The sequence below is a fragment of the Anser brachyrhynchus genome (genome assembly GCF_964034855.1).
Source record: "Anser brachyrhynchus genome assembly, chromosome: 9".
NCBI classification, from domain to species: Eukaryota; Metazoa; Chordata; class Aves; order Anseriformes; family Anatidae; genus Anser; species Anser brachyrhynchus.
In genome coordinates this window covers 2530210-2554276 of record NC_137703.1, presented here as the reverse complement: position 1 = coordinate 2554276, position 24067 = coordinate 2530210, and the positions used below count along the sequence as shown (strand labels likewise).

At 48.1% G+C, this 24067-nt stretch overlaps 2 protein-coding genes across 8 annotated transcripts in view; one reads left to right on the top strand and one right to left on the bottom strand.

Annotated features, from left to right (window-relative positions):
• PPM1L (protein phosphatase, Mg2+/Mn2+ dependent 1L) overlaps nt 1-18441 on the top strand; it is an 85630-nt gene extending 67189 nt beyond the window's left edge. For all 3 annotated transcript variants that reach the window (XM_080604429.1, XM_080604428.1, XM_080604430.1), the window contains exons 3-4: nt 5902-6063; nt 8844-18441. In XM_080604429.1, the coding sequence (XP_080460555.1) occupies nt 5902-6063; nt 8844-9190 (509 nt within the window). In that variant the 3' untranslated portion in view covers nt 9191-18441. The remainder of the gene's footprint in view (nt 1-5901; nt 6064-8843) is intronic.
• Nucleotides 17645-23880, bottom strand: B3GALNT1 (beta-1,3-N-acetylgalactosaminyltransferase 1 (Globoside blood group)). Of its 5 annotated transcripts, none has more exons than XM_080604434.1 (3): nt 23733-23836; nt 21610-21665; nt 17645-20458 (listed from the first exon to the last, which is right to left on the bottom strand). In XM_080604434.1, the coding sequence occupies exon 3, from the start codon at nt 20365-20367 to the stop codon at nt 19408-19410; it is 960 nt and encodes a 319-aa protein (XP_080460560.1). In that variant the 5' UTR covers nt 20368-20458; nt 21610-21665; nt 23733-23836; the 3' UTR covers nt 17645-19407. The 5 variants fall into 5 exon arrangements, with proteins under 5 accessions (XP_080460560.1, XP_080460559.1, XP_080460557.1 ...); XM_080604433.1 differs by lacking the exon at nt 23733-23836 and adding an exon at nt 23128-23145; XM_080604431.1 differs by lacking the exon at nt 21610-21665 and having other exon boundaries at nt 23733-23880.
• Between the last annotated feature and the right edge of the window lie 187 nt (nt 23881-24067).

Here is a 24067-nt window from a genome sequence, read left to right as displayed (position 1 = left end):
TGTGGGCATTCAGGAGGGTAACGGGGAAGGGGGAGAGTCAGCGATGGCTTTGAAACCACTTACACGGCAATATGTCAGGGACCCAACTCCCTTACATGTCACGGGGTGAAATGTTAAGTTTGGCAACGGTGGAATTGCAGGGGCTGGGCTTTCCTGCAAGGAGGGCACGTGGCAGGGTTGAGTTCTTTTGTTGTCTGTGTCCCAACGGGGATTACGGGGGGCAGCCACGGGGGGCCCGCTGCCGGTGGGTGCCTGCAGGGCTGCCCCTCTGGGGCCCGCTGCCGCCTCCGTTTGCCGACCTCGTGCAGAAGTTTCCCCAAACTGCTGCTCGCGCTCGGCTGCGTGCTGGGGGGGTGAGCTCAGAGCACCTGGGGCTGGCTGAGCGATGCGGGGATGCGCAGAGCATCTGTAAGCGGGCTGCTATTTACGGCGTTTGTGCAGAACTCGCTAATTACGGGTCTGGCGTTAAGGTCGGTGCCTTCCCGCTGGTGCTTTATTTACAGCTGCTGCTTTAAAGCCGGTATTTATGGCTCGGGCACCTCAGAAAAGTGCAGGTCGGTGCCCTTGGTTCAAATGAAATTTGGCAGCCTTGATCCTTTAGCCATAAACCCAGCGCTATCACAGGGTTTTGTCGGATGCTTTTAATTACTTTGAATTTGTTTTCAGACGGGATTTTCATTTTGCTCCTACTTTTTCCTCTTGCTCACGGCTCCAGCTACCCGTTAACGTTGCTAGTGAAAGCCCGCTGAGTACCCAGCACGACATTTTCTGCCCCAGTAAGGTCAGTGGTTCCCTCCCCCAGCCCCGGGGCAGCCTGTCGATGGGTGCCCCCTGCCACCTGGCCGGTCTCACGGCTTTGTAGACAGAGGAAGGAGGATCTTGGATACATTTTGGCACTCGACCCCAGCCAAACCCACGACAGGGGTTGGTTTCTTTGGCTTGCCAGCCCCTCCCGGTGCCACGGCTCTGCTGGTGCCACTGAGCTCTGAGCTGCTCCCAGGGACCACCTTCACCCGGCGCCCGCAGCACTGCACGAGCGTGGCCTGACAAGCAGCGACGTGTGGGAGATTAAACGGGGTCTTCCTTAAATACTTGGTGGCAGCTACAGGAGGGACGGCTTCTGAATTACTTGGGAGCTGACATTTAGCGGGCCGCCTGGTACCTGAAGGACATGGGTGGCGTGAATTCCACAGGGCAGCCCGACGCCTTTCTTTAAGTTGGTTTTATTGACAAAAGTCATACCCGAAACTCGGTCACCTTCCTGCGTGGCAGCAGGAATCGTGCAAACCTCTGTAACGCCCTGGGAGACTTGCAGTGACTCCAGACGATATCACGGAACTGGAGACAAATCGTAGCAGAGCAGGCTGTGCCCGTATCCTACAGCAGTGTCGTGTTCGCTTTAGTTTGTTTTATGTGTTTGATCCTGCTCGTCCTCAGAACAGTTCGGTGCTGTTCTCTTCAGGGAACGCCTTCGTCTTTCACAGTGAAAACCTCACAGCTTCGTCCTGAGCACTCCCCGTTCGCGTTAATGATTTTTGCTGCTGATGACGCCAGGTTTTGGGGGGTTGGAAGGGTCCCTGCATCCTCCTTTTTACGTCTTTCTCCTGATGTATTCAACCGCTGAGCGTGGTGCAGAGGTGAAACTAAATATCGCAGCAATGCCAGGAAATCTTCTTTAGAACTGAAATAGAGAAATGAATCCCTCCTGCATTCGGATGATTTTTCACAAGGACAGGGGATTCATCATGCTGTGAAGGGGGGGTGCTCCCCGCCGCCTCCGTGCGTTGATGGGGCAGCGTCGGAGGCTGCCCCGGGGGGGTTCCAGTTTGCAGCAATTAACTCCTGCGACCTGGCGCACACAACTTCCTTCCAGCTGCTGTTCTCCCGCCTGCAAAACGCTTTGAGGGATTTTAACAACGCCGAGCTGAACATCCACGCGAGTCTCTCAACCTGGGTGCACATCCCACAGCGCTGTAGGTGAGCCTGGTGTGGCCGGGGTGAGCAGCGCCGAGTGCTGGGCACCAGCTTACGGCTTAGCCGAGAGAAGAGGACGGAGCTGAACGGGAATGCAGAGCAGTTCTCTGTTGTTTCAAACACAAAATCTTGACGTGGTAATTGCGCGGGCAGGCAGGGATCGTCTCGTGGTGGGAATTAAGCTGCGATCGTAGAGGTTGAAGGTGAAGTGATTTCTGGGTATTTGTAAGAATGGCGTTTCCTTTAATCTGTTTTAAAATACATCGGTCTTTTAATCTTAGGAAAAAAATGTTATGCTGAGATGATTAAGAAACTATGAGACCTCGCATTTTTCAGAAAGGCTATTTTTAGGTCTGTGCTTTACAGCGCAGATTTTTGCAGAACGATTTATTTACCCGCGCGAAGAGGCAGGCACCGCTCGCTCAGAGGAAACACCAGCGCCAAGGGGACTCAAGGACAAACATCTGCGTGATGTGCGGTCAGCTCGGCCCCGTCTACCTGGCAAGAACTTTGAAGAAAAGGAGTCAGGCACCTTAAAAACCCACATCTATCTGCTTCTGAAAGGCGTTGTGAGTGGTGGCAGTCTGTGTCGCTCCCGGTAATTGGGCAGAGCTGCGCGGTGTTTTGGAGATTACAGTAACGTTTCCTCTAATCCGTGTGGCTTTTGCTAAAAGCGATTGTAAACGATTTAAACACTTGAACGACCTCTAAAGGAGCAGGGGGCGAAGGAGCGCTAATGAACGCAATTAGCTTGGCCTGCCGCAAAATCCTTGAGGAAGGCTGGGTGCTGTCGGAGAGGCCAGAACCGCGCGAGGGGGTCAGACGGCAGCCGGGGAGGCGCACGGCTTGCTGCGGGGAGCGGCCCACCCCGGCACGAGGCTCTGCCGGACAGCAGCGGGCTGGGATCCTTTTTCCCCGTCGGAGAACCGATCGCAGCACCCGCCTCGTGCCCGCTTCCCACGCGGAGCACGGGCAGGCTGCAGCCGCGGGCGTTGCGCAGGTCTCCTCGCTGCCCCAGCGCGGATGGCACGCGAGTGTCTGCCGCCTGCTTTATCTTTCCTTATCTGATAGATAAGCAGCGGAGAATTAGGTTCATTTTTATGGCTTTGGGTTGCAGTTGGTGGCTCATCCGGAGGGCACATGAAGGCGGCATTACGTGATCCTAGCGCTGTAACCATGCTTCTCCTGCCTCCTTGTAACCCGCTCCTGCCTAGTGGGAAGGAAGCGACCCCCCCGCCCTCCTCCCTGCCTCGTCTCACGGCCGTGAGTCCACCCCGCTGCCCTCCTGCGCTGAAGCGGAGCCGCACAGTGCCAAAGGGGCAAGGTGTGTGGGACCGGACAGGGAGTGCAGGGGGACGTGGCTCCATGGGCTCTCCAATCAAATTCACCGTTTTTAATTCAAAGTCACCGTTTTTAATAACGACTGTTTGCGGAGCGTTGTGCTGTCCAGACATGGGGGCTCTGGAGTTTCTCTGCTGCCTGTACGAGCGGTGCGCCTCATGCTGCCCTCATGGGGAGGCGCTCTGCAGGGCGGCAGGGGGACCTTGCACCTGCAAGAGCCGATGAATTTGCAAAAGCAAAGAGGAGGGCAACGCTTCAACAACAATTTTGTTTTGAAACTTCTCAAAAGCCACTTCGCTGGGCAGAGTCTCGCCCTGCGAAGCAGCAGCAGGAGTAACAGTGACCACAGGCAAGGCTCCTGCTGCTCTGCACACGTGGTGGGGGCTGCTGTCCTGTCGAGGCATTAGGCTGCACCTGCAGGGTATTATTTTGTCGTTTTGTTCTCCCCTGTGCTGAGGCTCCGGCAGGAGCCCTGTCCGGGCTGCCTGGGGACCCTCCCCTGGAGCCCTCAGCTGGGGCGGTCCTCGAGCAGGCACCGAACCCTGCAGGGCTCCTTGGGTGAGCCTGGGGGACGGGTTCCTCTGTGTCCTGCTGTTCAGGAGCCATTAGGTTGTGCAGCTGGCGGGGTTTTGAGAAAAAAAAATGGGAAGCTGTACCCGTCGAGGTCTGCGAAGCGTCAGTCGATTGCACAAAATAACCTATATATGTGCCTGTGTTGCGAAACAGTATTTTTGGTTTAAAGCTGTGCGAGACAGACCAGTAAGTTAAAAATAAATCCCCAGAACGCCGCGCATCTAAAAACAAATTGTTTATTACTGGCTATTATATTTATACCAGCCATGGGATATTCAACTACTGGCATGGGAACAGCAAAACACAGTTCTTAATTCTCGTTTTGGGCAGCAACGCAACAAGCTGCAGCCGTGAGAGTTCAGACTGAAGAAAACAGAGCGTGGACTTGGGCCCCAGTGCAGCTCCCTAGGAGCAAAACCAGAGGTCAGGCAGCCGCCGAGGGCTGTGCCAGCACGGCCTGGTGTTGGCGTTCTCGTTAAAACTGCTTCTTGGTCGGATTAAATCACACGCAGAGACACGCTGCTGTACAGCACGCTGCTGCCTGAGGGCTCTGCTCGGGCCCTCTGTGCCTCCGCAGGAATTCCTTTCGGCCTCCCTCCTGGCAGAGCCACGCAGACGACAAACAAGTCCGTGTCGGAGCCGTTTTTCGCATCCCGCCCGTCTCCATCTCCTGCCCAGCTGGTGCCATTTTCCCTGTCAATCTCTGTTGCGCAACAAGGGTAGATGCCTCATGTTAATGAATAATTAGATGTAAATTAACAACAGAGGTGAAAACTCAGCTATGTGCTTCCCTAGATCATGTAAAAGGAAAAGAAAGCAGCCACAAAATGAATTTTATTTAGTGGTGAAGGATGCTGGAGTGCCTTTTGTAAGGATTGTGTAATAACTTTAGGAGTGCCTTGTAATGAAATCCAAGTGTCAGGAATGTTCCCTTTTAGTGTTTGCGAGTGTATGTATAAAATCTTAGTCACTTGCCATCTTTCTGTTCTAAAATACAAATGAAATTGCGACACCTGGTCCAAAGCTGGCGCAGGAATATTTTTAATAGCTGGAGTTTTCATTAATGCAGCTCATAGCATACTGGCTACAAGGGCAAAATGTACAAGAGGCGTGTTCTTAACGGGGTCTGTTCTGTCCAGCGTCCGCTCTGCTCTGCATCAGCTGAATGAGGAAAATAAAAACCATGGTGTCAGTACCTTGAAAACAGCCCATTTTTTCCCGTATTTTCCTGCCACTTCAGCTGACAGTACTGTGCCTGTGGTCAACGATTGACTAACAGCTCTGTGTATTTAAAGGTTAAAGCAATTAAAAATGCCAAATCATTTTCTTTTTTCCAGTAGAACATCCTTCAGGTGCGTAGCCTTCCTACCAGCAGCAGTTGTAGCAGGTTTGCTGTCTCCTAGCCGTGCACGCAGCGCGTTGAGCACACAGCCACGTGCAGCAGTTTCCGTTCGTGGAAGCTGCGCGGGGGCTCTGCTGCGAGACAGGCTTCTGTCTCCTGCTGCTCTTCTTGTCCGTTAGGAAAAGGCAGCGCTCAGAGACTGGAAACGACTCTTCCCCCTGAGCCCCTCCCCAGAATCACAGATCTGAAGAACGCTTCCCTGCTAATCATTTTTCCTACCTGAGCATGAGACCGCTGAGTTTATTTTCAGCCTCGCCACCGGTCGCCCACCTGCGGAAGCAAGGCAGTGAACGCCGAGATAAGTGCCTGCCCCAGCAGGACTCAGGGTGGCGTCTGTCCAAACAGCAACAGTGTGAGATAGCGTGAGTAGGGAATGACTCGGTAAAACCAGCTGATAAGAGAGAAAACCTAATGGACTTAAGTATCAGTAGAACAAAGCTGTCAGGTGTGATGACAGCCTGCTCCACGGCACTCATATTCAGCCAGGTACGCGTACGGCTGCTGCTCCTTACAGCCACCGACAGCAACAGCAGAAAATTTGCTGCGTAACTGCAGATATTTGTATCCTCTGTAATTGTTTCTGCTTCCCATTCCCTTCTGTTTTTCCCCAGGTACGACTTGTTTGATCGCGCTGCTGTCGGATAAAGAACTCACGGTGGCCAACGTCGGCGACTCGCGGGGAGTGCTGTGTGACAAGGACGGGAACGCCATCCCCTTGTCCCACGACCACAAGCCCTACCAGCTGAAAGAGAGGAAGAGGATTAAAAGAGCTGGTGAGTTACAGCATTTGTGCTTTGGATTGAAGGTTCATCTTTATTTTCTCTCCTCTGTCAATAACGCAGACTTTTCCCCTGTGAGACACTGAGAGCACCAGAGCGAGGAATCAGCAGATAAAGCCTTCCATTATTAATACAGCTCTGTTCAGAGGGGTTCGTGGTGCAGGCAAATGGAAGCAGACTGGCCTCTCCCTTAATGAGGCGGTGTCCAAGTAAGAAGAGCAGCCTCCATCTCCACCAGGCAGTGCGCCGTCCTGGCCAGTTCCCCTGCGATCTCCGCGGGGAGCGCACGAACAACCAGCAGCAGCACCCTTACAGGTGCCTCACGGCCGCATCCTGGCAGCAGCCCTCGTCTAAGAGGCTGGGTCTGAAGCTCAGCGAGGTTTAGTTTCTAAAATAAGCAGACCATGGATCTAATTCATTACAACTGTTTTTCGTTCCCATATAATGACTGTTAATGAGCAAAAACATATGTTGTAGCAGGAGTACAGAGTCAGTAACCTTTCCACAATAAATCTTCCTAGCTTGCTTACCCTGTCACTTCAGCGACCCCCTGGGCTGGAAGTTACATTTGGAGCATCGAGTTTAATAGCCAATTCTCCACGAGTTTGTCAGAGCCTCTTTTGAACCCATTTCTGTTTTGGCTCCCAAAGCAGCCTGCAGCAGGGAATTATTTGATAAAGAAAAAAGTGTTAAAGCTACTGATGAGCATTGCCTCTAGAGATGCATTGTTTCTCTGCCTCAAATTCTTCATCTATAAAGTGGAAATAACACATTTTTCCCCGAGCGTAAAGCATTTTTAAAACCTGCAGGTTATCAGTATGCCCACCCCAGTATAAATGCCTGTACGTGTCAAATGCCTGCCTGCTCAGTTTGCTTTTATCGCTGACAGAGCAGTGCGACTCTTCCTGCTGCTGCGCAGAGACCCAAGGTCGTGTAAGCTCCCCAAGGGGAAATAAAAAGTTTACAGATCCTAAGAAAAAGGAATAGGAAAATCTTGGTCTCGCTTTGCTTCAGCTGCGTACCTGGGAGATGTATTCATAAAAACTGGAGAGTTTTCCATTTAGCAGTTCAAGTTCCTGAGGCCTCCTTTAACATCATCCAGGTGCTCAGTACAATTGTTCACTTAGAGAAGGCCTTCACTTATTCAATATTTGTTTATTTTTTATTTTCGTTGTTTATGTTGAAATGAGTCTTTATAACACAGCAACATGAAAAATGAACCTGGATTTTTGCAGGAATTTCCAACTTTGGAATAAGCTAATTTAATAGACAGGTAAACATTGTAATTACCTGCAGCTGAACAAGAAATATTCTAGTGAGCGTAATAACATAACGAATTTACTCACCTGTTACCTACTGAAAAGTCACTTCGTACGCAGCAGCGCTGCCTGCAAAGGCTGGCGTAAGCGTGCTGCAGCGAGTCAGCAGCATCAGCTCCCTCCTCTGTAAGCCCAGTAACGGGTGGCAGCAGTGCTCTCCTCTAATTGTGTGTGTAATGTGTGCTTAAACTGCCTCTGCCTAATTGCGTTCTGCTTCCCCTGTCATTCCAATACGTACACACGATTACGCTCCGGGTTACTACAGCTCTAACCACTTCTGAAGAAAAGCCCTGTGCCGGTGAGTAGGTGGCTGTGCAACGGACAGCTCAGGTGCCCTCCAAACACGCAGCAGCAGCTGGACAGGGCTCGTTGGGCTGCCTGGCTGAAGTGGAGTTGCAGTAGGGTAAAATGGGAGCTGAAAACACTCTGGTAACTACGACGAACAGCCGCGTTTCTGAGAGCACCAGATACAGATACAGACACCAGTTCATGTAACCTGGTTGTGTTTTAATGCTCCATGTTGGGCATTTCGCAAATCAGTTGTCCTCAGGTGACTCTGACTTTTGATTCGTGTTAAGCTGGAGGCAATCCTGCTGTGCATCGCTGCAGACAGTGACACCCAAACGCACACACGTGAAATTGAAGGTGCTTCCCTTCTGCTGTGACCTTGAGGCCCTGTGTCGTTCCCCTCCTAAGGCGGTCGGGCTGTGTACCGGCCAGGCGCTGGCTGGATCAGTCATTGGTATCAGTGCAAAACCCATCTTACTATGAGCAACCTCCAAATACTGTGACACATTTTCAACTGGCAGTAGCCTTAATCATGGTGATGGTCTGTCAGTCAGTCAGATCCCACCCTGCATTCTTCTAGCCTAAAATTTTGTGATTGCTTTGTTCACAACATTTTTCTGGGTTTGACACACCTCATTCGGGGCAGTTTGCTAGAAGAGCCTACAAATGTTTTTGCACTTGCTTCTTTCCTAATGCCTTAAGTGAGATTTGGGTCCTGCTGCAGGTGTTGTCACTGTTATGTTTCCTTCAGAGATCTTCTGAGGTGGGGAAACATGAGCTTCACTGAAAAAGGAGGGCTTTACTGACACAAGAATATAAAGACTCGCTTTCAGTATTTTCATTCTAACACCACCACGAGGCTTGCCAAACAAAAACTTGTGCAGCACAGGAACACCCGTCTGCATTCAGTGCGGTGCAGTCTCACTGGGGACTACAAAGCTGCTTCGCTGAAAAGCGCAGCCACTCGTGTGCTCCAGCTGTTCCAGCAGCACGAGCAGGCGGGCACAGTCCCGCTCTTTGTTGCAGCACTGGGGCATTTACTGAGGACATCTCCTGTTTTTTGAGATATGTAACACTGATGTACCTCAGGACACCACATCTCGAATTTTTGGGTGGATCTGACAGCGAGTCGGGGAAGGTTCTAACACTGTTTGTGTTTCTCTCCAGGTGGATTCATCAGCTTTAATGGCTCGTGGCGTGTTCAGGGGATCCTGGCCATGTCCCGCTCGTTGGGGGATTACCCTCTGAAGAACCTGAATGTTGTCATTCCTGACCCCGACATCCTCACCTTTGACCTGGACAAACTGCAGCCAGAGTTCATGATCCTGGCATCCGACGGTCTGTGGGATGCTTTCAGCAATGAGGAGGCTGTCCGATTCATCAAGGAACGCTTGGATGAACCGCACTTTGGTGCAAAGAGTATAGTTCTACAGTCCTTTTACAGAGGGTGCCCTGATAATATAACAGTGATGGTGGTGAAGTTCAGGAATAGCAGCAAAACAGAAGAACAATAATTACCAGTGGTTCTCTGCCTCACGCTGAACTTAAAACAAACTCTTACATTTTAAACATAGTGGAAGGCTCTAGTAAATACCATTAAGATTCTCCACAAAAAGAACAGATCCCTCTGGTCTTTGTTCTTTGCTTAACAGAAGGAGCAATACAACAAACACATTTTGAGTGATTATAAGAATTAAGTTCGTTCACACGTATCCGTCTCCTGTGACCTTGCTGCTCCTTAGAAGCTAACTGTAATCTTCCATTTCAGAATTTCCTTTAAAAATCCTGCGTATGCTTTTCACTTGATTTTTTACCTCTCATTTCTAATAGAGGTTTGTTGAGATGCACAGCGGGGCAGGGCAGCGCTGCTGCTAACAGCAGGTGGTAGCAGTGATGGTGCTTTTCACTTGTAGATGTGACTTTTCAGAACGATGCTCTAATGTCTCTCATCTCTTTTCTTTTTAATCTGCAGCGATAAGGTTGTGTTGGAGGAGGTCTGTGATTGTCGGGCTGTTACTGGTACGAGGAGGACGAGGAGCCAGCTGTCACCCTGCTGTCACACAGCTGGCTCGCGCTTTGCTCCCCCTCCCACCCCCCATTAAATAAACCCCTGCCGAGCACGCGGTGAGGTGTAGGTACTGAGCTACCCGAAGACACGTGCTTGTTCAGGCCGTGCATTGCTTTACCAGCATTTCTTCTATGCCACATTGTTAAAGTCCAGCAGGATACTGGCGGTCTGAGGTCTGTCACCTTCTCCATCAAAAAGAAAAAAAAAAAAAAAAGCTCTGTTGTGCTAGCAGCATGACTGTCATTCGCTGAGACTCACCTTTTTGTTATTTTTTTCGTATGGACTTTTCATAAGCATGTAAGAAAACAATGCAAGATAAAATTCATTTCATTAGTGACTGTTCGGAGAACTAATCAAAGCAGAAGTTCCTTAGAGCTACCTAGGTGGAAGTCGCGCCTCTTAAAGACTTCTTTGTAGCACCGCAGATTAATTTGTGGTTTTAATCTGGGGGAAGGCCTCTTTAGAACGTTTTTCTGGTATAATGTATTAATGCCAAACAGTGTCGTCGCACTGTTGAGATGAAAGCTTGTGATAAATCTAGATAAAATATTTTTAGATCTAACTTTCAATATTTAACTGTATTTTGGAATCTGTGACTGTTGTAAGTTTAAGCAATGGCATTCTAAGTGTGCCATCTGGTAACTTAGTTGGCTGCTTCATGAACAAGTGGCAGCAGTGGCAGCATGACAGGATAGCGCGTGTCAGGGGAACAGAGTCGGGGCCCGAGTCGGATGTTAGCGTTTTGGGTGGCTTGTGTACCTGTATCATGTCCCCTGGGACTCCTCCCTCCCTTCGGAACGTGCTCCTGGATGATCCGCCGGCGTCTCTTGTCTTGGAGGTAGTGGAACTTCTCCCTACTTGGTCCCTGGGCTGAACCAGGGCCATCGGCTGTAGTTATAGAGTGACTAACACTGTCTGCTTCTTGGGTGAGAATACAGAGTAATTAGACAAAAAGCAATCGCCCTAAAGCGTGTTCTGGGAAAGTGGCTTGCAGGTCTCCAAAACGCTGTGATCTGTTGTGGCTGTGTTGGCAGGTAGGATGTCTCTCAAGACAAAGATGAGAGCACAAATTCTGCTTTCTGTGCAAGAAGGAATTCCCATCTTGGTCTTTTCATTTTTATTCCTAGGTTAGCTCTTTCCTACCAAACTTCCATTCTTGAGTTTGTTTGGAGGTAATCACAATTTTTAGCTGGAGATGTTGCTATTGCCAGTGCTCTCCAAATTGTACACATGGCCTTTACCAGCCTCTTCTCGGTCAAAGCTGCGAGTAGAGCCTCTTGGCTCCGAGTAGAGGACAAAGCGTGCTAGTGAGACACAGAAGTACGGAAGTGTCCAGCGTGCTCTGAAACCAGCCTGAGCAGCCCTGCCCCAGAGGATGGAAGGTTTCAGGTGTTCTTAAACACTCGAACAGGAAGAACAGCTTTCAGGGAATTTTAAATGCAAGTTTGCATTTAAATTGAGTGGGTAACAGGAAATGCTCATAATCGCAGGGTACCTCAGTTGTTTTATTTTGAAGAAGTACTCGAGGTCAAATGCTGCACAATGAAAACCTCGTGTGATATTTTCAAGGGACTGCTTAATCACATCATAATGCTACAGCAGCAGGATCGAAACCGGGCTCTAGGCAGAGCTCATGGTGCATGGAGCATTTGCCTTTCCTTTCTCCTTCACAGGTGATGGTTCTGTTGTGCTGGCTTTTCTGTGTAGAACAGAGACTGGATGTTTGTCAGAACAGCTGTCCAGAGAAAAGAAGAATTGGACCTAGCAGCCCACGGAAGTCTAAAGCAGAGAGGCTTGTGCAGCAGTGACAGAGCTACCAATCCTTCACGGGCATTTGAGAAGTTGGAAGCGGAACAATGGGCAGCTCCAAAAAGAAATTTGTAGACTACCACCACTTCAGTGAGAAGCTTATGGCTGCCAGGAAACCTCTCTGCAGCGCACGTTCTTGAGGCTAGCAAGCGTTGCTGAGGAATTCCAGACCTCTTGAGCACGGCTGGCTTTCTGGGTGCTCTAGCACTTGAGATAGCTGGGAAATGAGGTGGCGGGAAACGCGTGCCTTCACAGAGTCCCGTAGCTGCCATAGGAAGCTGAGGGAGGGAGTAAAGCAAGCTCTCACATGGCTTGCTTGAAGGATTTAAGAAAACTCGCAGCACAAAACAGAAGTGTCCTGCAGGCTTGCTTGGATATTTATGCCAGGATTCACTCACACACGTGGCTGCCCCGTCAGCTGCTGAATCGGCTCTATCTCACCCTTTCAGCGTTTGCAGTTACAGCAGTGGTTGCTCCAGCCCCTTCAGCTGTCTCCGTAACACTCCCGCCCTTGTAGCAGCTCCCTTCCGGGCCACAGGTGTTACGGCAGGGATCTCCGGTAAGGCTGTTGGCGTTTGTTGTTTTGTCTTGGTTTGGTTTACTTTTAAAAAACTGGTAACAGCTGCTTTAGGTTTAGAGATGAAGGACTAGTGGGCATGGAGGCTTCGTGCAGTCTTCCTTGTCCAGGCGCGGTGCCTGCCCACGTTCCCTGCCAGACGTCTCCTCAGTTTGCTAACCCAGCTGTAGCTCTCTGCAGCTTTCCGGTCGTGCCAATTTGTGCCAAGTTCTGCTGTGACACATGCAGCTAGCTGCTGGGTGACCAGATTAAGTAACGTACGTATTGCTTACACAGCCTGAAAGACCTAGGGCCTGATTCTCCTGCCTTAATCATACATCCTGTATCTGGAAGGAGCTCCCAGCCACATGGCCAGAACCGTCCCCACGTGTGCCAGAGCCGTGCAGCAGGATGTGGCACGGCAGCAGGACGTGGCACAGCATTGGGGCGGCACGACCACCCCCCGCCACCCCGGCTGCTGCCCAAAGAAGGGGCTGGGGCGCGCTTTGGTCAGAGCAGCCCGCAGACATCGCAGAGCTCCCTCCTTGCCTTAGGTGTTCATGGACGTTTTTTGTCAGTTAAGCTCCATCAGCGACATCTGTTCGCCAGGCAAGAGCATCTACTGGCAGACAGCTGCTGTATTAAGTTGCTGCCAAAGAGCATCTTTTGTACGGTCCAATCTGAAAAGGGTGCCTGTTATCAGTCATCCTATCCAGTACTTCAGTAATTCAGGCTCTTCCCAGTGCTGCTATAAACTAGCAGTTTGATCCTGTGGTATATCCTAAAGACACCGCCGTTCGGGGGGCCGTTACACACGGGCACGGTTTTAGACCGGCTGCACCCTCGCCGTTTGCCGCTCCTTGTGCACCGCGGGAGGGCCAGGGCCGGGGCCAGCGGTGCGGGGTGGTCTCACAGCTCCGCCTCGTGGTCGGCCCAGGCACACGGCCCAGGCAGTGACGGGCACACACACGTACGGGACGATGTGATTTAAGGCTCCCTTGTCCCTTGTGCACGCTCCCCGGGGGGCTGACGCAGGCCCGTTCTCTCAGGCTGTCTCCCAGCACCGCCAGAGCAGCACGGGCAGGGCTCAGCAGCACAGACAGGCCGGTGCTACAACGGTGCCTGAAACAGTTTGGCAGAGCAGCATCGCACCCTACAGCCCCGGCCAGCTTACCCCGTGTGGGTGCCCTCACGACACCGGTGGCTGCGTTGCCGGTGTTTGTCTGCGGGCTCCAAACGTCTGCCCAAGTGCAGCTCGCTCAGACAGCGCCCAAGCTTGGAGGGCTCCAGAGCTCATCGCTAGTCCCGCGTGAAACGCGTGCCGCTGCTTTTGGTGGGCACCCGGTGCTGGCGGCAGGGCAGGGCCATCCTGTCTCGGGGGACGGATGGTCACAGATAACGTTCTGGGGGCTGCAGCAGCACTGGAGGCCTAACATTTCTACAAGTACTAAATCTGAAACGAACGAATCCATTTTACTGATCAGTGTTTAGATAAATACAAATAAAGTGAATGCCATCTAACATAATGAAGAATTGTCTACTGACTTGTAAACATAAGGTCAGCATCAAAAACTACTGCTAGTGTTATTACGGTGTTATACCATTTACACGTGGTAAAATTTAAAAAGTTGTGAAGATTTTAGGGTACAGAAATTAGTACAAGAACACTGCATCAGCTTGAACTAACAGTGTTTGCTACGTCACCACTAATGCTGAATCTTGAAAAAAAGGTTTTGTTCAGCTGCTTCTCAGAATAGATGACATTCTGGCTTTATATAGTATTAATATATTGCAGAAGTATGCAGAGAAACATTTAGTAAATGATTATATCAAAGGAAAAAGCCACAACTCATCAGCCTTTCATTTTCTAAAGTAGTTTGTTCGGCCTCCATCCTGAGATCTGGCTGTACAGAACTGCACGATGAAGAAAACGAGAACGTGCTGCTCAAGTGTGACAGCTGTACGGACCAGAGCTGCTGCCCCTCAGCGTTATCAATGTGCTTATAACGTAATCTTTCTGAGGACTCATATCTAATAAGATACATACAGTTAAGCTAATATTGATTTGAATTTTGAGTTACTTGTATTTATGTAGTACTGACAGGCTCAGGTAAGCAGCTGTTTTTGGTTTCCCCCAGGTAGCCAGGGGTCCCAGGTTTCAGTTTGTGCCCAGTTACACGTAACATTGCAGACGTACTTTGCTCTGTTAAGCAAAGTGTGTGCAGTCAGAGCAGCTGGAGCTTGTCTAAAACCATAAATAGAGAGGCTGACATCAAGAGCAATTCTGGACTGAAGTTTTGAAATCCACTTTTATGAGTGTGTCAGTTCCTATATCTGGCATTAAGGACAAACTGAGGTGGTTGAGCAATAGGGAAATAAAGCTCTTTCGTCCTGCATTTAAAGGACCGGCCGTGCATTCATTTAAGCCTGTGCAGACCCATTAGTACCTCTTGGGACACAGGTGCTCAGAAATCTTTTTCAGCCTGTATACAGCAAAGCTAAATAAGTAATCAATGATAACGCCTTAGAAGTGAAAATATGGGACTGAGAAACCTTGCTTTCTGCCCATTCCTACACTGTGTTCAGGGGCATGAGGGTAATGCAGACAAAACTGTACTTTAACTGCGTGTGCTTTAAGCTTGGTAATTACGAGAACAGTCACGAAGTCAAGCTGTGTGTCAAATACCTGCTCAGCGCCCCCAGCAAGCAAGGCTGTGCCTGTGCCCCCATGCTTCCAGGACCCCCTGACAGTCAGTTGGCCAAAAGCAGCACGAGTTTGCTCCTGTGCCTCTGCCCATGCGCTCACTTGGCTTCATCTGCCGATGAAATCAGACTTTCACACCAGAACTGCCAAAGTCCCCGTGTGATTTTTAAACTTTGTCCTTCGGGTAAGAAAAAAATGAGTTATGTTAAAGAGTTGCTTTTGGAAAAAGTTCTTTGGAGTTAGTGCCACTCTGTACGGAGCCATTACACTGCTCCTTGAGAAACTGTTTCTTGCAGTGGTTAGCACGTACTGGATTTACAAATGACGTCCGTTTCTGTACATTTCAAATCTGCCTGCCTTCAACATGTCAAACTGTAACAATCATGCTAGCCTTAAGGACAAAGCTAACAGGGGCAGGGGCCACAAGAACAACTTTAAAGCCGCATCGCACAAGTATTACACTGAGTGCCTGCAAAACCACTTCTACCCAAGGCATTTGGAAGTGCTCTCAAAAAAAATGACCAAGAAAAAATCATTATCTCATTATGAAAATGAACTGCACAGTGGGAGTTCTGTACGGGTAGCGCAGATGTTTATTGGAGAACAGCCTACACAACACACAAGATAAAACCATCACGCTTAAGCAATTTGTCCTGGTGAAAGACAGCTTCCATTTAGCACAATGTCGCTGTATTCTCTTAGATAAAAGCCTCTTCAGGCTTCTGTTTTAACATTTTTTCTCACAAAGACACGTGTTTTTGAGATTGCATCTTTACTGCAAGCTCAGGAGAGGCTACACTTCCCTCTTACTTGAAGGACCACCACACAGCACTGCCGAGAGGAGCAGCGAGGACACGGGCTGTGTCACCCCAGGTCAGAGAGCAGATTGGGATGCTTATGACATCTACGCAGCATCGTCACTCGCACTATAAAAAAACCTCATTCGGGTCATTTGGATTAATGTGGCCTGGAAAATGAACGTGCTGCGTAGCAACTGTGGGAAGGCCGGAGGTAAACAGTGCTGAGACACAGACCTGCTCAGGAGAGGTCTCCTGGGGTGAGCGCTGTGTTCTTAAACGCTTATTTTATAACAAGAAAATTAAGTTCAGGCCCATAAGTGCAGCTGAGACAAACTGTCCTACAAAAGATAGAATGTTTCCTCATACGAGTTGCAGGTGGACAGGGCCTTTAGCTAAGACTCACGGCACAGCAGTGTCTCAGACTGTGCTTTAAGTCCTGTGAAAGAAAGCGTCTTTATGATTTTCAGAAACCCAATATGTTTTTTCTGTTTGTTTTTCCCAGGTTGAGGTTTCTTTAAAATGAGGACTCAATTGCACGTAACAGGCAAATAAACCATCTGCCGTGCTCCATTTTAACTCTGTTTGCTTTCCTTCCTACATGGAGCCCTTTCATTTGGCTCTGGCTTGCAGCTTAATGTGCAACACCCAGTAACTGCATTACAACTCGACCAGCTTAACAGTCAGACTGCAGAAAGCTTTCCATCTCTTTCCCCAACCCCCCTACTGTAAGCAAATCACAGCAAACTTAATAAATGACCAGAGTGGTACACATTGGTCAGTCAAAAATAGATGAAAAACAGGGAGTAGAGAGCTCTGCCTCCCCACCGCCTTCACCATCGCTAACATACCCATACCTGGTAGGCGCATCAGCAATTCGGTGTCACTTTGGTCGGTTAACGTCCAAGCAGCTTCTAGTTTTTTGTTTTTTGTTTTAAATATGATGAAATTACATCATTTACTGTACATCCATTTGTGAGTTACTTACCGCTTGCACTGACATCTTTTAGTACTAACTAGAGAGCGTACCATAAAACCTAGGAAGATGTGCCCCCCTGTCTGTGTGCTCTCACACTGAGCTGGTTGTAGGGAATAACGCCTCCGAATTTGCAGCACACACTTCGTGGCTTGTACTGAACTTGTTTATTCTAAAACGTACACAACACACAGAAGCATTCTGACTTAGGAACTCTCTGAAACAACGTACAGGCAAGAGAGGCTTGAAATGTCAGACTGTAAACCTTTTGCTGTTCACCCTGAAGTCGTTCCCAAACATCTCTGACCAATGGATTATCAGGCTTTTCAAAACAGAAAGTCTGACACTCTTCATATCAACATCGTAACTGCTTGGCATTTTATGTTAATATGGCTTTCTGAGCCACCTGCGTGCACGGTAAAAAGAATATTAGGATTTGGAAAAATCTTAGCCTGTGGTTTATGCATCATTTTCAGTAAGCAGATGCTATAAAATTTGGGCCCACCACTGATTTAAATGCTTGTATTAGTTCCCTGTGTTAAGCTCTTTTACCTGTTGCATGGCTGCTCACTCTAGAAACTCTCCTGATGCTTGCTTTAAGCAGAAACATTAGCTTAGTTGTGTGTTTTTCCAGCCTTTTAAGCAATAATAAGGTCAGACTCAAATACAAACTAGATTTGGAAATACGTTTCAGGAAAAAAAAAAAAAAGCAGAATCGGGAATAACTTTGCAGTGCAACTTTCTTGCAGAACTGACATTCCCTTTAAATGACAACTTCAGGTGGCATAAACAGATCACTGTGTGATAAAGCTGCGTTTGTGAAAGCAAAAGCCTTGTAATCTATGATCAGCATTATCATCCTGGGGTGCAAATATAAAACTACCTTGCTCGGTGGCGGTCACAGTTTTACTGCAGCACTGCACAGCCATTTATCCCGGGTACTGGTTTTTATTCTCTCACCAGGAGCGCTGTCTGCTTTATCTACCCAGTTGCTGAAGATTGCATAGTCCTTCATAACCACATTTTTTTGAAAAAGCAATACAAACTATGCTGTAGTATCAGTGTTCTTGTGACAAACAATTTATTTCTAAACATTTTACCTGGCAGGCTTAAAAAAAAAACGCTTTTTTTTTTTATTTAGGGGTATAAACAATCAAAGAGCAAGTTAACCATTTTTCACAGAGCTCTCAGGATCTGACCACAGTTCTACAACAATCAAATAACGGATCCTAAAACAATAGGAATAGCTGTAGTTTTACCTCTGTTTCGGGAGCTACAATAGCATTCTTTCCTCAGTTATGCAATGCAGTATCTTTAGCTATTTGGTTTAACAAAAATATATATGCATTTTTGAAAAGCTTTGACCCTCTTAGCACACATTCTTAGAACACTGAAATCTGAAATACTTGTCTAGGCAGTATTTTCCCCAATACATCATTTTTATATATATAAAAAAAAAAAGTCCTATACTTCCATCATAAAACTATGTACAGTTATTGAAAAGACAGCAGAATTCAATACTGACCATAACCACAGCGTAACAAAAACATTGGTGAAACCTCAGTCTTGGTACCAGAGGCTTCTGTACCTCTTCTAATTTGTCTCTAAGAGACTATCTGAAAGACAGCCAAATGTAAATATGTCATAACCCGTTAGCTGTAGTACAAATAAAGTGGCAGTGCTCTGTCATTCTAGATGTACAGGATGTAACTATAGTCTCCGCTGTGTAGTAGATGTGTCTAGAATAATTATGTTAATGTAATTGCAAATTCTGTATTGTTGTCTATTAGAAGTGTAAACTACTGAAACCTTGGTCTTGCCGATATGAATAAAGTGATTAGAATACCCATCTTTACAGATACAGTACACTTTGTCTTCTTTACGTTAGAAGCCCAGAACTTCATACTGCTCTCATTTTAAAACTTGAAGCAAGAAGACTATTTCTGAAATGGATATAAAGTTTTGAATGGATGTGAAGTGTCGTTCCAGTACCCCTCGGGATGCATCAGCACACACGCACATACACACGTGTACGGATGTCTGCGGTACCTGATGATACCACTGCGTTAGGGATGTCTCGGGCCCAAACTGCACATGGAGTATTCTGGGGCCAGCCCTCTAATGGTCTGTGAACGTTACTAATGCTACTTGTAAGGCACCAAATCAATTCTGTTTTACATGTATATAAATATACATACACATGCACACAGAGTGCATCCCATTTTCAGACCTTCCCCTTGGCTTCTGCACACCCCACAAATCCAGAGCCCTGTAACACTCAGAACGATTACAGAGGCAGTATGTGTCAATAAGAAGGCAGCTCCGAGTTTCGTGCTGGGCAGAGAACAAATACCTGAAGGCAGCCAAGGATGATGCAGTTCACAAAAACAACAAAAGAAATCAAGTTAGGCAGTACCCTGAGAAGCATCTTCCAAGCTAGTTTCTTGGCATAAACATAACCCCTGTGACATTTTATACATTCAAGGAGATTCAGGCAGCAATCCCATGGTTACAGCAGACAGCATGCAGAAGCATCAGAGCAAGACAGGACAGCGTATTCCGAAGCATCCTGCATGCATAGGATATACACATGGAAAAGTGCTTTGCGAATTCCTGATATTTTCACTTAAGAATATTAGAATGTCCCAGGGAAATGCTGCCATCGCAGCTTTCCCCCAGCAGCACAGTTGTCCTTCAGCCAAAGTCAGCTCAACAACCGTGCTCTTGTTTCGTGTGGCCCTGTGCGTTAGTTGAACACTTCTGCAGTACAATTCAAAGTTTAAGACGGTACAGGTTTAAGCTCATGTACATTTATACAGAATCAAAGGCAAGTAACTGAAGTGTTGGATGACAAATCCTGCCAAAACTGGATCATTTCCCTTGGCTTAATGCCATGTACTGCAATCAAATGCCTATACTTACAGATATCAAAATTAATTTTATAAAGAAAGAACCGTTGTTCTTCTGGAATGAAGACATTCACCTTGAGTATATTTAAGCAAATTCCAACATAAACGTCCTCAAATTTAATAGGTTTGATATGACTCATCATTTCATAAACCCTCAGAGCCAGGTTTCCGTCCAATATATAACCCATGCCACTGCAGTACGGAGGATAAAAACTGAAAGGATATTCATCGTAAGAGATGTATGTTTTCTTGTAGAAGCCTCTGTAGGCAAAGCTACCTATAAAAGGATAACCAGTGAAAATAGTTTCTGAGGAGTTGAGCTTCAGAAGAAATTTTACTAAGTTACCCGTGTTGATGAAGACGTCAGAATCAGTCTTCATGACGAATCTAGCATTTGGACAGAACTCAGCCACCCATCTGAATGCCATAATTGTTTTCAAGGTAAGATTGTTGTAAGTGTCCATAAAATCTTGGCTAATTATGTCACCGTACAGGATGCTTTCATCTTCTACTGACAGTGCTGCAGACTTGTCTTCTCTTTCAGTTGCCTGACCCAGTAAGAACAGGGTTAGAATCCGATGTCCCCACCAGAAGCTCTGAGATCCCCATGTTATCCTTATGGCCTGCCTTGACTCCACATCATTAGGCCTTGAAGACACCAAGATGACTAGAAATGGATTTATGTCTTTGCATTTCAAGTGTTCCCGTGACGTGAAGAGGTACGGTTGCTTGTAAACCGGTTCATATTCATAGAAATACATGGTGTTTGTATGTTCAATCACAGTGTTTGAAGAAAACATGATGTACCACATTGTTATGACTGAAAATATGAGAAGAAGCAAGAAAATGCATTGTAACAGTCTCACATGCATGACACTTACTGGAACTAGGCAGTAACTGATTTGTAGAAGTACATCAGTGGCCTTCCAAATCTGCACCACAAGTTCTGAGGCACATTTCTTACTGAAAAAGAAACGAAGAGGTTGTATTCAGAAGGCTATTGCTCAACCAGTATCTTTTTCTTAGCTTGTCAGCTAGAAGTGTGCTATAATATAATGAAGACACATCCAAGATTCATTGGTCCAGCTGTCACGTGCAGCATCCCATACACCATGAATCAACGCTGCACCCCAGAAACGAGCATGAGCAGAATACTGAGCTGCTGCTGAGTACGCTATGGACTGAAACCTCTTAAGCTTTCACCCTGGAAATTTCCCTTACATAAACCACATCTCGGCAAGAGATCACTCATCAAACATTTTGATCCCAAAGAAAGCCGAAAGCTCTCAGCACAATGTCTTCGACTCATTTCAATCTGGAGGAAGGAATACAGACCACAAAATCTAATGGCTACGAAGCGTTTGTCAAATGGATGTTCAGAGGCTTCAGAAATGTGTAGTTTATTTTAAGGAAGGGAGGCTCTGCTAGTTTTCGTGAGATGGAGCAAATCAGCCAAGACAGCAGGTGAGGAAAGAAGTACAGGCAAATAATTCATCCATCACCTCAGGCTGAGCCTGAAGTGGAGTCCATGCTGAAGGCATAAGTACAGTACCAGGACTAGGTACTCAGACCACTACAGCTTTCTACAGCTACATTTAAAAATAAAATCCCAGTCTTGTGCCCTCCATCCAGCAGTGCTTACCTTTGCCATATTTCTTTAAGATTACATACACTGTGAACATGTATTCGATATCTTTAAGTGAAAATAATTACTATGTCATACTGTGGGACTTCCAAATCATTTCTACACTGTACTGTGAAGTACCCGCAAGGACACCGTACGGATGGTGGAAGGTTCAACCTCACAGCACAATGAAACACGTTAACTTAGCTTTGTGAAGATCACTGCAGAGCTTGGAGTTTTCTTGATACAAAACGTTTACCAAAAAACCAACATAACATGCTAGAATCTGGATCGATTTGATTTGCCAGAGCCCACTTGCCTTCTATTTCTGTGTGACTTGACTTGAAATAAACCTTCCCTAAAGGAAGCGTCCGGACTCCATTTCATCAATGATGCATAATGCACCACCTAAACTGTACTAAAGCAATTTTACACAAAAAGCTGTTTAAATGGGAGAATTTCAGACTGATGCCTCTCAAGGATGTATTACCTCCAAACCGCTATGTGCTACAGGAGCCGATCCTTCACTGAGGGTACCTCACAGAGCTGCAGGTGAAGAGATGACTTTTATTAAGGACTTCCTAACATGATGGTGGTCTTTCCCTAGCTTACACAAACACAGAACCTCCGAAGTTTTGTGTTGATTCACTTCTGTTTCTCCACATGGATTAAACACACGCAAATAAAACAAAATTGAAGTCTGGCAAGCGCAGAGGAAATTATCATCAGGACTGTTCAACCTACCAGTAGCTTAGGGAAGTTGATCAGAACCCCAAAGCACTCCCATTTCCCTTTCCTGTATGCGCTCCAAGCTGGTATTACCTGCCCAGCTTTATGGGAAGCAAAAAAGAAAGGTGCTGACTTCTTTTCTCTTTATACACCAACCTACCACCCAGGCGGAACACGCAGCTGCACAAGGGAGAAACGGGGACGGGCAGCCAGAGGCGAGCTGCTGGCTCCCGCGGGCAGGCAGCGATCCATGGCAAGGAGAGGGCAGCAGCCAGCAGGTGCCAGGAGCACCACCGATGGCAGAGAGCACTTCTGGACATCCAAGGTCGCGTTCCTGCAGTGACACGCTGACCTCTTTGCAAGCTAGCACAGGTGCACCACACACGGCTCTCGTGGTGGTCAGGGGCAGAAACCACGCACCCCAAAGCATGAGGCAGCTATTTCTGTGGTGCTGAGAATCCATAATGCAGGCCAGTCATCCTCCAAGCATGTTTGGCACAGAACTCTGCTTCAAACTCATGCAGCAAAAAGGGCAAATTAAAGAGGAATCCCTAACTGGACAGAAAAATCCACTTCTATTCCTAGCTCAGATGCTTAAATGACAGTACGGTCAGGACTGGTCCTTCCAAGGAAATGGTTTCATTTCTTTGTGAATTCACAGCTTCCTGGCAAGACTCAATAACGTTTTAGAGCATGCTATAGAGCAAGCTCTATAGGAATTTTAGATACTCGTACTCTGTCATAGCTGGGTTATTATTTAGTGTGGGCGTTTTTGACAGGAAAAAGGTGGCAAATTATTGTAATAATTGAATTCTAATAATAACAGTGATCAATGGGTAGACCAATTTAAAGGTTAAAAATACCTGCTATAGTTATAATGCCAGAAGTATAACAAAAGATTTTTTTAAATCAACTTGCAGAAATCATTTGCAAATGTATTTTAAGTTTTTGGCTTCTCAAGTTCTTCCTGTGGCTTACTACCGATAGCAACCAGAGGTATTTTTGCAAGATACCAGGCTATCCAAAACAACAATACTGTAAAAAATACTTTAAATAACTTTTTAATGACTTGCTATTGCTTCAAGTTGTCCGAGCAATCTTAATTTTCGGTTCTAGGAGAGCTTTCAGTAAGTGAAGAGCTTGCAGAGGTAGCAGCCCAAAGGCAGAAGCCTTTAAATCTACCGTCCTGTGCAGGAAGAGTTAGGTTACTTTCATTTTCATACTAATAAAGATAATGATGCAGGATTTTGCATTCAGACCCGAGGCTCGCAGACGTTACCTGCTGAGGTCAGCGCCCAGCTGCGGGGCAGAGGAGCTGCGGGAGCCGAGGCGGGGAAGAGGACCGGCACCATCGCGGCCCGCTCCCCGCGGGCGAGCGGCCGCCGCCTCACAGCAAGGCCGCCGCGGCGAGCCCCGGCCCGGGGCGGGGCGGGGAGCGGGAGGGGAGCGGAACGGAGGAGAAGGGAAGGGAAAGGAAGGGAAAGGAGCCGAGCCGAGCCGAGCCGCCCGGCAGCGGGTCCCCACCGCCGTTACCGAGCCGCCCCGCCGCCCGTGACGGGTGCCGGGCGGCCGCCTCAGCCCAACGGCCGTTCCCGCCTCAGCCCAACGGCCGCTCCCGCCTCAGCCCGGCGGCCGCTCTCCCCTCAGCCCGGCGGCCGCTCCCTCAGCCCCAGGGCCTCAGCGGGTCCGCGGCCGGGTGCCCCCGCTGGGATCCCCGGCGGGCCGGCCGCCCCCCTCTTTTTGTTTTTGGTTTTAAACTGAGGGTGCCCCACAAGCGAGACAGCCTCGCCCCGGCAAAGCAAACACACCTTTGGACAAATCAAAGGTGCTTTTCGCAGTGTCCCAAATGCTTGCTTTCCTGGGCAAATGCAGACCGCTGCTTACCGGGCGTGTGTACGATGCCGGTTCGCTCCGGATTAGCGCATCGGGTTTCACTCTGCATGCACAGCTGGAGGCTGCCCGTGGCCCTCTGAAAGATGTGTGGTGGATGGGGTAGCGTTGTACCCTCCCAGGATGCAGCACTCGGATGCGTGTCAGCACTCTGCAGCCCTGCTCTTTCTGTAAGTGAATTAGGCTCAAGCCTGCGGCCCTGCCCGCAGAACCTTCCAGCCGCAGACTGCTGGATGCTGGATGCTGGATGCTGGATGCTGGATGCTGGATGCAACCTGCAGTGCCACTCGGCGGGCCTCCTGCTAGCGGGTGGAGAGGCCTCGCCATGG